Source organism: Anabrus simplex, chromosome 1, assembly GCF_040414725.1.
Source record: "Anabrus simplex isolate iqAnaSimp1 chromosome 1, ASM4041472v1, whole genome shotgun sequence".
NCBI classification, from domain to species: domain Eukaryota; kingdom Metazoa; phylum Arthropoda; class Insecta; order Orthoptera; family Tettigoniidae; genus Anabrus; species Anabrus simplex.
The window spans coordinates 1190964061-1190980724 of record NC_090265.1 but is presented as its reverse complement, the minus strand read 5'-3'; the positions used below and the strand labels follow the sequence as shown (position 1 = coordinate 1190980724).

At 36.6% G+C, this 16664-nt stretch overlaps 1 protein-coding gene across 1 annotated transcript in view; it reads left to right on the top strand.

Annotated features, from left to right (window-relative positions):
• The window catches only part of stan (Protocadherin-like wing polarity protein stan), a 302411-nt gene that overhangs the window by 223734 nt on the left and 62013 nt on the right, over nucleotides 1–16664 (top strand). Inside the window, exons 34-36 of the mRNA XM_067138004.2 lie at nucleotides 2312–2532; nucleotides 12710–12856; nucleotides 13163–13442. Coding sequence (XP_066994105.2) covers nucleotides 2312–2532; nucleotides 12710–12856; nucleotides 13163–13442 — 648 coding nt within the window. The remainder of the gene's footprint in view (nucleotides 1–2311; nucleotides 2533–12709; nucleotides 12857–13162; nucleotides 13443–16664) is intronic.

Here is a 16664-nt window from a genome sequence, read left to right as displayed (position 1 = left end):
GGTAATGGATAAGATAATGAAAACAATACCAAGAAAAATTGGAGAGGAGAAAAGAGCAATAATGTTAGCAGATGACTTGATGATTTGGGGAAACCTTTCCTGCATCTTCTGTGCAGCTTCTAACTCAGCAAGTTCTTGACTTAAAATCTGTGTCATTTCATTACATGTCATAGTAAACATTGCCCAAACCTGCCTACACTGCTTCACTAATCTTTTCATTTTGCTGTGTTTGTGTTCACTATTTTCATATCGATAGCCTATTCTTTATCATGTCAGGGTCATCAAATGTTGTCTTAAGGCAATAAACACACTGAGTTGAGTATTACCCAGTATTAATCTTATTAACGTTTAGTAATACCCATCTGGTTAAATTACGGAAAGGCTATTATGAAAATTTATAGCGAGAAAGTTATAATTTCTCTACTGGCGCTTGAAGTGTGTTTTCATCATACGTATAGTACAGTTAAATTAGGATACATGACGCTGTTTGAATAAGAAAACTGAAACGTTTGCAATAAAATGCGATCGATCATCTTTGGTACGGTATAGTTTTCTCACTTTGTGCACTTGCGAGCTCTCTCGTTGACATTCAAAGGCAATGTTGGAGTTGATTAGTAATACCCATCGACTGCTGTTCTCTAAAGAAAATTTGAAATTAAAGAGGATAACACGTTTAATATGCAATTTATCTATTCTATATAGCCTACATTCACAAAAAAACAAAACACAGTCATAACCAAGGGAAAAAAAAAGCATTTTAAAAACAATGATGATGATGATGATGATGATGATTACTTTGAGTAAAGCTATACTCACTCAGCTGAATCAGCATTAGGGTACGTACATGGCAAGTGGATTACTCCTCACCCAGCGCTCATCACTCCTTCCTCTTCACACAGGAAGGTGATGAGAGATGCAAAACAAACCCATATATTTCAATAGTGGCGTTCATGCTGGCACTTCACTCATCCCTCTTCTCTCCGCTCCTCCCTCATGAATCAAATCGGTTTGATTTTGGAGCGAGGTGCTTCTTGAGCACTGTTCTTTGATTGGTTGGCTCATAATATTATCGGCCTACGTTCATTGAAGTTAAAATATCAACATTACATAAGTAGGCTACTTGTTTGATATTTTCTTTATCCTCAGCGTCCGGCTCAATGGCTTAATGGTTAGGGTGCTGGCTTTTGGTCACAGGGGCCTCAGATTCGATTCCCGGCAGGCTCAGGAATTTTAACCATCATTGGTTAATTTCGCTGGCTCGGGTCTGGGTGCATGTGTCGTCTTCGTCATTTCATATTCATCACGACGCGCAGGTCATCTACGGGCGTCATATCAAATGACTTGCACTTGGCGAGCCGAACATTTCCTTGGACACTCCCGGTACTAACAACCATGTGCCATTTCATTTTCATTTATACTGTGCAAATTTAATCTTTCGATGTAGTATGAATTACTTTATTGAAATGGAGCATAATATTATATTACCACTGCGAACGTTATTGCAATGATAAATTTTGCTTCAATGGAAATATGGTTGACATGATAGCTGCTGTACTTCCATGGTTTCCTATCGCCTTCAACTTCTTTTAGTAAATATTGAAATGTCTGCATTCTTCTTCCCAGTATAAATGGTGGAATTCTTCAAATTTCTGCCTTCTCTTATTAATTGAAAGTGCGCTGCACCTTCTTTCAGAACTTAAAATCAAGTGCTTGCTATCGTAATTTCATCATCACTTCTGCTACTGTACTTAACCATGATGTATACAGATGACTACGAAAATTTGCATAAAACAAAATTAAATTTAAAGAACACAACGCGATCTTCCCGTGAATGCTGCACAATCATAACTGGATGGAAAATGTTTCCTCTTTGATGAAGAAAGAGCGAGGTTCCCTCACCCGGTATGTGCGCCTTTGAATGATGTGTGATGAGTGAGGAGTACTGCTGTGAGCGCTGAGTGAGGAGTAATCCACCCGGCATGTTCGTACCCTTAGTAATAAAATTATTTGAGGCAAGTGGAGAAGGCCAGGCCACCCAGGAGTCTCATGGACTTGACCATAGAGGCTGAAAGAAACAGAGTAAGCCCTACTCCAAATTAGATGATTTCAATATAAGCTTACTGCGAGTAGAGAATTATAGAGTTATTTACTGTAGATTATTAACAGACAATTTATTTTTTAATTCACTTTTTTTTGGCCTGCATGTCTTAATCTATAAAATGTCTATCATCATACTTTAAGGATGCTAATCTCATTGTACATCTCTTCATGTTTGCGTATAACTGATGCACGTTTGGCTTTTGTTTTCCAGTTTCCATGCAAGCTGTCAGCTATGTGCCTACACTACCTGTGGCTGACAGCCTTTACATGGACATTTGTAGATGCCATCCACTTGTATCGAATGCTAACTGAAATGCGGGATATAAACCACGGCCAGATGCGCTTCTACTACACAGTGGGCTACGGGCTACCTGCTGTTGTTGTGGGGTTGGCTGTTGGGGTACGGGCTGATCAGTATGGAAACTATTACTTGTGAGTAAAAATTGTATAGATGATTTTGTAGAATTTTTATAATAACAAGAGACAGATTTCCAGTAAATAAAACCAAATTTGATAGATATGAATAAATTCAGGAAAGTACAGACTTCATATTTTAAGGCATACATGTTCAGTTTAAACATTTCTGTATTTTCAGATTAAGAAAAGACCACCTTACACACAATAAAAGAAAAGCCATCATTATTTTGAAGATTTTACCATGTGTGGTCAGTTATACCAAAACCATTTTTCATTTTTTGAGAAGAGCACTTACAGTACACAGTTTAAAAATGGTTGTTTTGTTGAAGACTACCACAATTTAAGAGAAAGCAGAATGTCTCCTGGTTGGTAACGTACTTGCATAAGCAGGCAAGTTACATTCTGGAGTCAAGATGACTTTGGTCTTGCTGGGGCTGTACCTTAATTAAGGCCAAGGCCGCTTCCTTCCAACTGCTAGGCCTTTTCTCTTCCATCGTCGCCATAAGACCTATCTGTGTCGGTGCGACGTAAAGCAACTAGCAAAAAAACTTTGGTCTTAACTACATTTACTTGGTTGTTGAGTACTTTTAGATTTACTTTATCCATCTGGATTAAATTGGAGGATCCTCAGAGTCCAATGTCCTTTATTGTTGCTTGGCTCTGAGAAGAACTATTTGTCTTTTGAAGCAATAGACTTTCAGTTTAAACATTCTGTATTTTCAATTCAAGAAAAGAACACATTACACACAATAAAAGAAAATCCATCATTATTTTGAAGTTTTTACAATTTCTGGTCATTTCTACCAAAAACATTATTAATTTATTGATAACTCATATTAAGAGCACTTATGGTGTGCAGTTTAAAAAACCAAGCTCAGTAGCTGCAGTCGCTTAAGTTCGGCCAGTATCCAGTATTCTGGAGATAGTGGGTTGGAATCCCACTGTCAGCAGCCCTGAAGATGGTTTTCTGTGGTTTCCCATTTTCACACCAGGCAAATGCTGGGGCTGTACCTTAATTAAGGCCACGGCCGTTCCCTTCCCAGTCCTATCCCTTTCCTGTCACATCATCGCCATAAGACCTCTCTGTGTTGGTGTGACGTAAAACCAATAGCAAAAAAAAAAAAGTTAAAAAATGGTTGTTTCTTTGAAGATGGTCAGAATTTCATTCCTGAGGAAGACATTAATTTTTTTGTGGGTATGATTTTTTCAGCACGTTTTTGAACATTTTTTCCTTCTAAATCTCTCATTATGGTAGATTTTAAAATAAAACTTTCAGTACATCTAGAGTACTGTAATGAACATGTTCTGAAAATGACAGAAGAATAGTTAGTTTGATAGAATCTGGGAAAATGTTCCTTGAAATTTCATATAACCATGTAAATAATATTTTGGGAAATGGAAAACGTATTCATTAATATTTTCTTACAGACTTCCAATCCGTTCATATATTAAGAAAAACTTGTATGTTTTCATGTAGTTGTGTCTGTTTTGCTTCTTCTCCGTCCATTTTCTCCCTTTAAGGAGAAATGCAATTGCGTATCTTCACAATGTTAAATTATGCCCAATATAGGGAACATTTTCTCACAACCACAACCACATTCTAAATTGCATGCAAACATATATGTTGTCCGTACAGAAACAATAGTTTTTAATGACTGCTATTCCTCATTGCAATATATTAAAATCATTCTGGATTGACGGTTTTCACTTTACAAAGGAAATTTTTGTCCTCTCATTCAATACATACATATCTCCGTCTTTAGTGAATATTAATAATACATGTTTCAACTCGTTTGAGCCATCTTCAGTGAAAAAAGGTTTAAAATGGTTACATAATTAATGCTAAAAGAGTATGTTAAAACATAATGAAGAAGAGGGTGAAAATGAATGAGATATGCAGTGTGTTACAGTTAAAAATGAGGACGAATTCACTGTGCTAAAATGTAAAATGACAGTCTGTCTTCATAGTCACAATCACAAATAGTCAAGAGGGCAGCGAATAATTGAGAAACTATGTTTGAGAATAAAACAAATGCCAGATAAAATGTAAGTGACTCATAGTGGAAACCGCCAATGAAGTTCAAATTTGTAATTGAAAAAATGAGTGTGTATGAGAAACTTGGGCTAATAAGTAAAAAGTAAAAAATTGAGCGTGAAGAAAACTTTAAACTTGCTTATTGAATAGTTGCCCTCTCGAACGGCCTGGCCTTCTCAATATAGCGGTCCCGCTTTCACTGATCGTGTCTATTGCTGGCTCAGCTGTATTTACAAGGATGGGAGGAGTGAAGGGAGAAGGGGAGGGAGGTGCTGAGTCAGAGGGAAAGGGAGGAGTTGTGTTGAGTTGCAGAGATGATGTGTGGAATGAACATTTCAAGTAGAATGTTCTTTTCTTCATTGATTCATTTAAATTATAAGAGGGGTTCCTAAACCGATCTATATCGATGTGGATGCTCTCGAGAATGTTGAGCAAGGTGCCTTTTGTCTCATAATGCAAGATCTTAAGATCTTTATATAAATTGTTGTATATTCGTGACTGGATTCTTTATGATGCTCATTCATAGCTAAAAAACGATTATATTTGAGAGCGTTGCGATGTTCAGCATATCTCATAACAAAATTGCAGCCTGTTTGACCGACATAGCTGGAATTACAGGATTGGCATTCTAATTTGTAAAGTTCAAGTTTCTATTATTATTATTATTATTATTATTATTGACAGTGTGCGGATCGCAAAATAAGTCTGGAGTTGGTGTGGGAGGTTCTAAACGCTATTTTAATGTTGTATTTTTAAAGACATTCGAAATTTGGTAAATGCTACTACTATTGAATGTGAAAGTAGAAACTTTTCTTTAGAAGCGGAATCATTTTCTAGGGTAGTCTTAGGTCTGCTCTTATATCTATTGATGATTCTGTTGACGAAGGTTCTATTGAAGCCGTTTTATTCTGCAGTATGGTGAATAGTGTTTATTTCTTTTTTTGTAATTCTTGCGAGATAAAGGAACAGTTATTGCTCTGAGTACCATTCTATTGTGAGCTGCTTTCTTATGTATGTCTGGGTGCAGAGAAGTTTGTTGGATGGTATTGATGGTGTGGGTTAAGTCCAGGTAATTAAGGGCATTATTATTTTCTGACTGGTCAATTTTGTATATGGGCCAGTGGAGTTGAGAAGTTCAAGTACTGTGTTGCTGTTAGTAATACCAGAGTCTAAAATAACAATTGTGTCATCCACATAGCGCGCCCAATGTTGAATCCCATTAATCTTACCAGTGATGTGAGAATGTTCTAAATGATCAATGTAAATATCCGCATGATCCCTGAAGCCGGTGACCCCATGGGAAGACCCATCTGTTGGTAAATGACATTATTGAAAGTGAAGAAATTTTTATTCAGTGTGAATTTCAGAATCTGAATAAATTCTTCTATTTCACCTATACTTAATTGACTGAATTTGGAAATATTGTTCTTAATCAATTGTACGGTGTTGTTAACAGGCACATTAGCATATATGTTAATAATATCAAATTAATGAAGTGTGTGGTGTTTGGATAAATTAAAGTACTTAATTCTATTGCAAAATTCTGGGCGCGGAACGAAAGCATTTCGCTCGGTCACGTGGTTTTAGGAGAGTGCTGCTGTAGGCAAAGCTTGAAACTAACATACACACACAAAGAAAAGCGATCTAGATCCTACGACAGAATATGTCATCATACCCATCGCCGAAAAACATTTACAACGTGATCATAGGATATAAACTTCATGGTTTGATCCGTATTGAATTGTGATCACAATAATAATTATTAAATTAATGTCGTAATGGCCAACCTTTTCAATACTATAATATGCAATATTATTGAATTACATTACTAAATTAGGGATCTGTTTCAAATAGAGCTTTTCACAAAGTAAATGTAGTGGGACTGAATCATACGCACTTTTAATATCGAGGAAAATAGCGACCGCACTTTGTTTACAATATTTTGCCAAGAGAACATCAATAATAAAAGTATCGAAGGTGTAGTGCGAGCTTTGCCTCTTAGTGAACGCATATTGATGTTTTGGGAACCAGATTATAATATTCCAAAGCCCACATTAAACTTTGTAAAAGAAGTTTGAGGAATATTTTTGGAAGATATGAAACCATGACTATTCCTTGATAACTGTTTGGATCCCCAGGTAAACTGCGGACCTTTAAAATGGGAATAAGAAAAAATTTGTTCCAGTAGTGAGGTATTTTCAAAGTTTTCAATATACTATTGTAGTAATCGATAAGAACCTTTTTGCCACACTCTGATAATAACTTGATCATCGGATACATAATATAGTCCGATCCCAGTGCTGAATAGGAAGTTGAAATTAAGGCAGCTTCCAATTCTTTGTTTTCAAAAGGTTGGAATAAAACAGAAAGGTGTAAGTTAGAAGGTACCCGATTAAAAGTTAAATTTGGAGTAACTCATAGTTAAACCACGTATTACATTGCAAATATATTTGGCTGGTGTGTGAGAGTTGAGAAATTTTACAAATGTTTTCCAAGCTGTTCTCCTTTTTGTATTAAGGACTTGTCAGGAGTAGGTTATGTGTTTTTTAAACCTGAAATAATTGGCTGGAGTGAGAGTCTGTCTATAAGTTTTGAAAAGCTGTTTCCTATAAGCTTGTATTAACATATGGCATTCTCTGTTCCACCAATGTATTTTTTGGGGATGGCTGGATAGTGGGATAAAGGAATTTTTGAGGAGATTATACATGTTGAGGTAGTCGTGAAGTATCGTGAGTGAGGAGGAATATGTCAGTTTGTTTACAGGTAGGAGATTAAGTTGGTTGGCAATATAACGACTATAATTTTGTACATCAAAGTTTCGTAACGATCGAACATTACTCTGGCAAGCTGGGGCAGTATTAGACAGGTTAAGCCTACCTACTCCAAAAGTAATTATTATTGGAAAATGATCACTTAAATATGTGTCAGATAATGTGTGCCAAGTAGTAAGAGGGATCATATTTCTCCTACAAATGGTTAAATCGACACTAGGGGGGCCTCCAGGCAGAGTTAATCTAGTAGGGGAGCCATCATTAAGGATGATCAAATCATTATCATGTACCGCTGAAAGGAGATGAGTGCCTTTAACTGTGTCGGAATTACTTCCCCAGGTGGTATGGTGTACATTATAATCTTCAAAGGTAATGAGATACTGTGATGAATCAAATTGATGGAAAAAAAGCGACCATTGATGTTTAGTGATAAAGACATCAAGTGGGCAATAGACATTAATAAAGATTAAATTTTTGTAAGAAATACCAATTGCAAAGCAATTAGGTATCTCATAAACAAGATTATGCATTTTGTAAGGAAGCTTGTGGTGGACTAAGAAAGCAACCCCTCCGTGTCCCTGTCCATCACATCTCTCCACAGTAAACCCTCTAACATTAATGTATTGATTGGGATAAAGCCATATCTCTTGTAGAGCTACTATGTGTGGAATAGTTTCATTAATTATTAAAGCTAATTCATGTTCTTTACTTACTACACTCCTAGCGTTCCACTGAGTGACCCTGATCATACAATGACAGAATACTGTATACACCATCTCTTTAGTAATAAATCACGTTCGTCAGTTGAGTGTTATCACCCAAGGGATGAATAAGTTGCGCTAATATATTCAGGATTTCACCTTGCAAATGTGCCCTTTGGCTTTGTAGGTTACCAGCCAATGGAGGTCTTGAAACACAGCCAGACATAACAGGTCCTCCATGAGGTGAATTAGAAGAAGTGACGGAAATGGATGATTGTGCAGGGTTAGGAGGAGTCTCTTCTTCTTCTTCTTCTTTTCTAGCCTATTTCAATCCACTGCTGGATATAGGCCTCTTCCATGTGCTTCCATCGTCTTCGGTCTTGAGCCACTTGGAACCAGCGTGTTCCAGCCAACAGCTTTATGTCGTCGAGCCATCTCTTCAGGGGTCTTCCAATGCCTCTCTTGTGTCCCCATGGTCTCCAGTGAACAATCCTAGAGGTCCACCTGTTGTAGTCTTGTCGAGCTACGTGTCCTACCCATTGCCATTTTAGTTTTGCTACTATCTCTAGGATGTCTGTTACATTAGTTCTTCTCCTGATGTCCTCTGAACGGATCTTATCCCTAAGGCTGATCCCTAGCATCTGTCGCTCCATGGCTCGTTGTGTTCGCTGAAGCTTGCGAGCACTTTCCTTCGTCAGAGTCATCGTTTCCAGACCGTAAGTTGTAACTGGCAGCATGCACGTATTATAAACCTTGGTCTTCAGGTTAATTGGAACATCCTTGTTAGTGAGGATGAATCTTAGTTTTCGGAATGCAGTCCAACTCATACCTATTCTGCGAGGAATTTCTGCACGTTGGTTGTCTTTTCCAAGTTTTATCTTGTGTCCAAGATAGATGTACTCATCGACAGCTTCTATATATTGGTTTCCCGTTTTAAGTGGTCGACTCTCTGGGCTTAGTATTTTCGTTTTATTAATGTTCATTTCCAAACCAATCTTAGCAGAAGCAGTTTTTAATTCGTGGATCATGCTTTCTAGCTCATCTAGATTTTCACTTATGAGCACAATGTCATCGGCAAAACGCAGGTGGTTCAAATATACCCCGTTGATTTTTATTCCTTTATTATCCCAATGAAGGGTTTTGAATACATCTTCCAAGGCAAGGGTAAACAGCTTTGGAGAGATTGTGTCACCTTGTCGAACTCCTTTGCCAACTGGGATTTTATTGGTGATGAGTTCTTCGTCCACTCTGACTACCATTGTTGCTTGATCATAAATGTTTTCCAGAAGCTTTATATACCTTGAGTTAATCATGGCATTTTGAAGTGCCTTCATGATTGCCCAGATCTCCACTGAGTCAAAAGCTTTTTTATAATCAATGAAGGCCAGTAGTTACAGGCAACTGTGGTGCCCTCTATAGCTTGACATAACATTCCCTATCATATCCTAGAGGAGAGACAGGTCATGGCCCCTGCATAATAACGTGAGTAAATTTTCTTTTGCAGGGGTTTTCAATTGGAGAATGGGTACCTCCCTGGCAAGTGGCGGAAATTGCTGAGGGTGCATGTCTGGTCAATATTCATGGGGAAGTAACTTTACTAGCTGCTTCTTGATATGACACATTATCAATACTCATGATATTTTTTTGATCAAAGTTTGTTGCTGTTGCGTAGGGTAATTTAGGGATCCCGTAACGTGGGGCCCTTGGCAGTGCACACACTTGTGATAAGTTTTGGAACAATCTGTCGTTAAATGTAATGAGCAGAGTCCACAACGAGGAGCTTTGGCATGACAGTTTTTATCTGTATAGCCATACTGTTGGCATTTTTTGCATAGAATAGGGGAAAAGATGAAGTGTTGCACATCCAAAAACACATGATATAGTGAAACCTGCTGGGGTAAGCGTTGAGCTCTAAACACCATCTTAATGGCACCCGTGGGCACATATTCTACATTGTCGTCAATGGATACTTTTCCATTTAACCTCTGAATAAATTTGACCTGAATTCTTGATTTCAAGTTGTTGAGAATGTCAGCATCCGTTTGAGTTTTTTCAACTCTGTGAATAATACTCACTCGAAACACATGGGAGCTGGGTATAAAAGCTTTAAGTTGTAATGTTTTCAGAATAGGGTGACTCAAAAACTCGTTAGCTTGCACTGCATAATTGAAATCCACCTGTATTCTATTTCACCCTCTACGTGCAATATATTTGACACCAGCAATTTGCTGTTCATAGAAGATTCAACCTAAGGCCATTGGATGGAGGTTACCAATATTTTTTAAATTAGTTGATTCTACATAAATGACATAGGGCCTATAATGTGAACGGGGGTACGTCTCCTGTTCAACTTATGAATTATGAGTAGCCAGATTAACATCACTAGAGTCAACAAGAGGTTGAATCCCAGGATTAGTTGGTAAGGGTGAGTTGGAACTCGTATCCTCTCCCATTAGAACAATCTCCTCCCGAATAACGGGAAGGTTTTGAGCGTCACGTGCCTCCTCGCCACCACTATTAGCCGCCGTACCACTCAAAAAACACTATATTTATAAGAACAGTGAAACTTAATCCTTCGTACATGACATCACACGTGATACCGAGATACTGGTATATTCACACACACTAGTGAGTATGACCTCCTATGACAGCTGTCAAGTAGGAACTACTGACACAACACAAATTTGAAACAGCTGTAATGCTTACAAACATACAAAGGATAATAAAATCCAAGGAATATATATATATAGTAGAACATCACATGCATAGTACCAACTATTGAAATCAATCTTTCTTCACCACATATTAACATCCCATTGAAAAGTAGGAGGTTTGAAGTCACAAATGAAGTTTGACAGCTATGGAGTCAGCCATGGTGACACCCCCGAACCCATCTCAGATAAATGGAAAAATAAAATAATTACTGTTACTCTACAGTCACGTTCAAGGTGTCATTTTAAAGAGGAAGGTTTAGAGAACAAATTAGAACAAAAAACGAAATGTGATTTTTAAAACCCAAAATCCTATTCTATTTCTCCTAAGTTAACACACATCATAAGAAAAAGAGTCTGCTCATCATATGTGCCAAGTTTATAATATAATAGTCCATAAAAAGGGACACTCTGTTCTATTGTGACTGCTCTGGACACTGGCTTCTTACAATCACAATTGAAAGTTTCATGTGTTTTGCTTCTGACCTGTACAACTTAACATTTTGTGTTAGTATATTGGTTACTGGCATTTTTTTGCTATATCAGTCATATTCACCTTCCTTCATTTTACTTTGTCAATGTACTGCAAATCATGAGGTAAATTTTCCAAGTTTTGACTGTCCAAGGTATTGATATTTCTTTTAATATCACCCATTTCTAAAACATAGCTCTCTGCACTACCAGAATAAACAAAAACTCACCACACAATACTCTTTGTTTATCTGACAGACAGACAGACAGACAGACAGACAGACAGACAGACACTAAAATACTCTACAAATCGAGTACCTGTTCAAGGACAGTGCTTTACAAAGACCCTTATTTCACAAAGAAAATCTGATGTCACCTGAGCATAAAGGCTGCATTGCACTGCCATCTGCTAGAATACCAGTAAACAGACTTGTGGAAATCATGTAGGAGAGTCCATAGACCTTTACTCAACCAAATACTTAACGTGGAATAAAACGTAACATGGACCATTATTTGGCTCCACACTTCAGTTAGTTAAGTTGAAAAATCAGCCCTCTTTATGTTTCATAGAAAGTGGAATTCTTCTCAGTGCTAAGATAATTTTAAGAAATGTCAGTGCTATTTTGTTGGAATTCTTAAATGTGCCAAAAGCCAACAATTTAAAACTCTCAAATGTCACTCACTTCACCAGGGATCAAACTTGCTATCTTGGGAACAGAAGGATGACTTACTGACTGTGCCACTGAGCTCAGCATCAATGACTAAGAAATTTAAAAAAATATATATCTTCTTCTTCTTCTTTTATGACCACATAGGATCACTTTAGTCAGTCCGTCGTTCAGGTCTCTTTGAAGGGATTGTTCGGGCTTTGCGGTCCTCCCAGTACTTCTTCAGACACTCCGATCTTCGTGCCCTTTCCTCAGTTGAAAATGTGCGTGTTGTTGGTTTGTTTTGTGTAAGGGTAAAGCGGAGGTTTGTATTCTTGAGTTTTGTATTCAATTTTATCTTATTTTTGGTGTCTTCTGTTGTAAGGCCTATTTCCTTCAGATCCTCTCTTACTTCTCTGATCCATTTACATCCTGTTGTGGTATTTATAAAAGAATTTTTTTTTAACATGAGGGGGAAAACATACCATGTAGAATTCAATCCTGGACTTCCTGCTACAACACTAGTAACTGGGCCAATACAGCTGTGATAGCTAATCCGTTATCTGAGTTAACAATCTACATAAGTTGATTATATTTTCTTAATTCCAATCTTTTGCGTAGTTCAATTAAATTTCACATTTTGAATGATATTTCAAATTCAGACCTATGAAAGCTTAAAAATGAAGCATGTCTCCTTAAAACCTGAGTGGAATGCAATAGATATGTTCCCTTGTTAGAATCATCCTCTGTATTTGATCTATGAAATTAAACAAATAAAGATTTTGGTGATCTCACCTGCAAATTGTAGCAGTCTCTGTATCACTTTAAATATTTCTTATTTCTCATTTTCATGCAGTTGTTGGTTGTCCATCTATGAGTCTGTGGTGTGGAGTCTTATCGGCCCTGTTTGTGTGGTTGTGCTACTGAACCTTGGTGTTTTGGTTTTCTCCATTCGAGCTGCTTTTACCCTGAAAGATCACATTATGGGTTTTGGCAACTTGCGGTGAGTATTTAACTAATTGGGAAAAGTAAATATAATGGTTATGTTGTTTTCTAGATTTCCACCTCCTTGGCAACATTTCTGTATACACTGTAGGTCCATACCTAATTATCCTTCTCTAAAAATAGACAGTTTTTTTTTCAGAATATTTTGGAAATGGAGTTCATTTCAAACAGGAACCAAAAATTAATCTTCAAATCTGCCTAATTTATTAGCAGAAATAAACATTGATGGATTGTAACAAAACTTTTAAATTTTAAGAATTATTTGCTATATAATTGTTAATTTTTGTTCAATGGTATTATCTAGGACCCTGTTGTGGTTATCCGTGATCTCTCTGCCCCTGCTTGGAATGGCTTGGGTACTCTGTGTTCTGACCGTCAGTGAGAACATTCCTCTGCTCTCCTATTTGCTGTCTGTGGCAGTCCTAGTCCATGCCCTGTTTGCACTTGTGGGCTATTGCTTTCTCAACAGTCGAGTGAGGCGCAATCTGTATATATCGATTTTGCGCTGCCTTGGCAAGAAGGTTCCGCTGGAAACATCGGAGGTTACTGGTGGTAGCAGCCAAATTGTCAATACACAAACATCAGTGAGTTCATACTTTTTATACTTTTTTCTTTCATTTCATAATATCACTTCAAATTTCTTTTCTATAATTTACTATTAAACTTACTTCTGTTTTTTATTTTTTTATGACAGTATATTAATGAAAATACAGCATATATCTGAGACCTTCAGACAGTAGAGAAAATATATACATTCTAATTCAACTTAACAGCCATGGAAAAGCATAGTCTGTTACCCACAATCAGTATTGCAAACCAGGATAAGAATACATCATTTCTGACATATTTTTTTACTTCTGATTTTCAAAAGTTTTAATTTGCTTACAATGTGGGTCCCTTGGTTGGTAATTACCGTATTTACTTGCATAATTCTTGCAATCGCATCATTTACGCACCCTGATATTATTAGTTCGAGGTGATATAGATGGCAGTAGTAGTCTTTCCATTTTAAAAACTGCTATTTCAAAATTACTGTTCTCAACTAGTTCATTGTTTGAGTCAGCACTAACATTCTCTACAGTCTGTTACAAACATATAGTCTATATGTGTACTTTGGGTGTGTTCAGTGTTCTTGTTACTGTTTTTGTTATCAAATCCACAGTGAGCAAGTATGTAAGTAATAATGCATCATATAAACTTGTGCTAATCTTTTATATCGAGGTTCATGTGAATAGGGCTGCGGGCTGTAAGTTTTCAGTATCTGAGTACAATGCATGATACTGGTGGAAACAGAAAAATTCACTTCAAACTACCAACAAGTGTTGTAAAACATTTTACAACCCAAAACCTGGTAAGTATTCACAAGTAGAAGAGGAACTTCTGTAATACATGATATTATTGTGTAACGATGGATATACTGTTAGCTAATTTGTATTTATTTTGCTTTGAGTGTTTTTATCAACTCGCAGTGGGAAGAATTGTTTTCCCCTACGCTTAGACTATTTTGGACCCATGTATTCAACTTGTCAGATGTAAACTTATGTTCTCAACTGTTTAGAAGAAAACTTATGTGAAAATTATACAACAGATGGTGATCATTTTTTTGTTTCTTAATGATTGCCTGTATATTGTTGGCATTCAGGCAGAAGTAACTAAATCCCTTTTTTTAATTTTTTTTTTTTACGAATTTTAGTTAAATGCACTACTGGAGTAAACAAAACACATTCTACACGATGGCGTGGTTGTTATTTTAATAGAATGAACCATTTAGGGGGTACGGGTACCCTACCCTCTAATGTGAAGTCCATTTTTGAAGATTGACGTCCAGGAAAAGTGACTGAGTGGACTTAATCACTTAATATGTAACATAGTAGAAGGCATTGCAAAAAGAACTAGCCCAAAAGGTGCGATAACCTCGCAGTAATATAGAATCATATATCACTGATTTCTTAAAGCCCATTTACCTCATAACTATGTTTTTGGACTTGGTAACTTCTGCCAGAACGCCGACGATATATTTGATGTACAGTCCTTTGTTTGTAAGTACATTTTTTGTATGTCAGAATTACACAAGTAATGTGAACAACCATACTATTTGCCTGTATTTTTAGTCAAAAATGTGTGTTAAATATGCAAGTAAATATAGTACATTAAAAAATCAATTTTTTAAAGAATATTTCAACTCTGTTTTGTTACAGCGTGTTAGGCTGGGACCACCTTCTAGCAGATTGGTATTTCTTCAGGCACACTATTCTTATCACTCTGACCTTGTAAACAAAACCAAACTCATGAATGTTTACATCCTCTTTGTTCTTTCACAATCATCTCCACTGATAAAACTTGAATCAGTCTACAATCTATTAATGCTGTATTGTTAAAATATGAAATGAATTTTTTTTTGAAATGCCTTAATCTTGCAATAAGATGAAACAATTACAGAAGAATCCGCTATAGCGAGAATCATAACGGTGGAAAATTTACTCACTATAGCGGATTGTCATTATATCCAATTTTTTTGTAAAAGTTGGGAAAACCCCCATACATATTAAAATCAATATGAAATGGCAATCAGCTTGTTCAAAACTTGCATTTCCACGGATGGTATCCACACCACGACTTACATGTTTGTTATTTTGCGAAATCTGATGCTACGTGAAAGTGTGTGTTTAATTTTATCCAAAACGACTGTAAATGCAATACGACCCTCACTTTTTCCTTCAAAAAATTTAAATCAGGCTTAAAAAAAGTATTTTGTAAAATCATATGCATGTCTTTCTTGTACAGTACACATGTTTAGATTATCTTTGTCTTCACGCCAATGCTGAACATTGGCTGTAGTTATGCTGTATATTTTTTATGGCTGCACAATTATTCTTTATTTCCACTGGTTTAATAACCATTAACTTAAAATTGCCATCATAATATCGAAGAGAACCCGTTGAAAATTTGCCGGCAGTATCTATTCCATGCGTCTCTACAGTACGATGATCCATCAGGAAAATATTCTTGCTGTCTGTAAAACTGTTACTTTCACTCAGCGTCAGCTACATCCGGCCGCTACACGCATGTCTCGCTTGCCGGATTCGGCCAACTTCAGCAGCTAGCAGTGTATAGGCCTAATTACGGACGTTGAAGGTCAACAAAAGAGTTTACTGCGCTGTGGTATGGCCATTTTCCCTTGCAATTTTCCTGCACAATCCTCACAATTTGATTTTTGACTTCTTTAAGGCATTATAAGCTATAAATTTCATTTTTGTTCCGTATTGAAGTGTAATTATAAAAATTATTGAAAATAATTTTCAATACAATATATCAAGTAGATGATATTACATAAGTCTTGGGACTAGTTTCAGCCACTTATTGGCCATCTTCAGCCAAATTAGAATTAAACATGACATCATATTAAATCTATCTATATATTAAGTTCCAGAATTCAAGACCATTTCCCATTTTCGCTTAAGTTTCCCCGACCTGCCTCCTGTGGCAAGAGCTCTAATCTGTGTTGGAATTCAAGTTTGTTTCACAAGGGATGACAAAGAATTTATTATTTCAAGCCTGCGAAAAATGTGATCGTACTGAGCGGTAACAACGGAAATTTGTGATGCGATAAATGAGGCATTTCTAAATAGATTTAATATGACATGAATAGGAACTACGAAGCTTCACTGTATTTTCTTGCATCTGGTTAAATTTTGGAAAGGCTATTCCCGCGTAATTTATAGCGAAAAGGTTATCATTATTCTACTGGTGCTTGAAATGTGTTTTCATGATACATATGAGGTTAAGTTGGTTTAGGTGACTCTGTT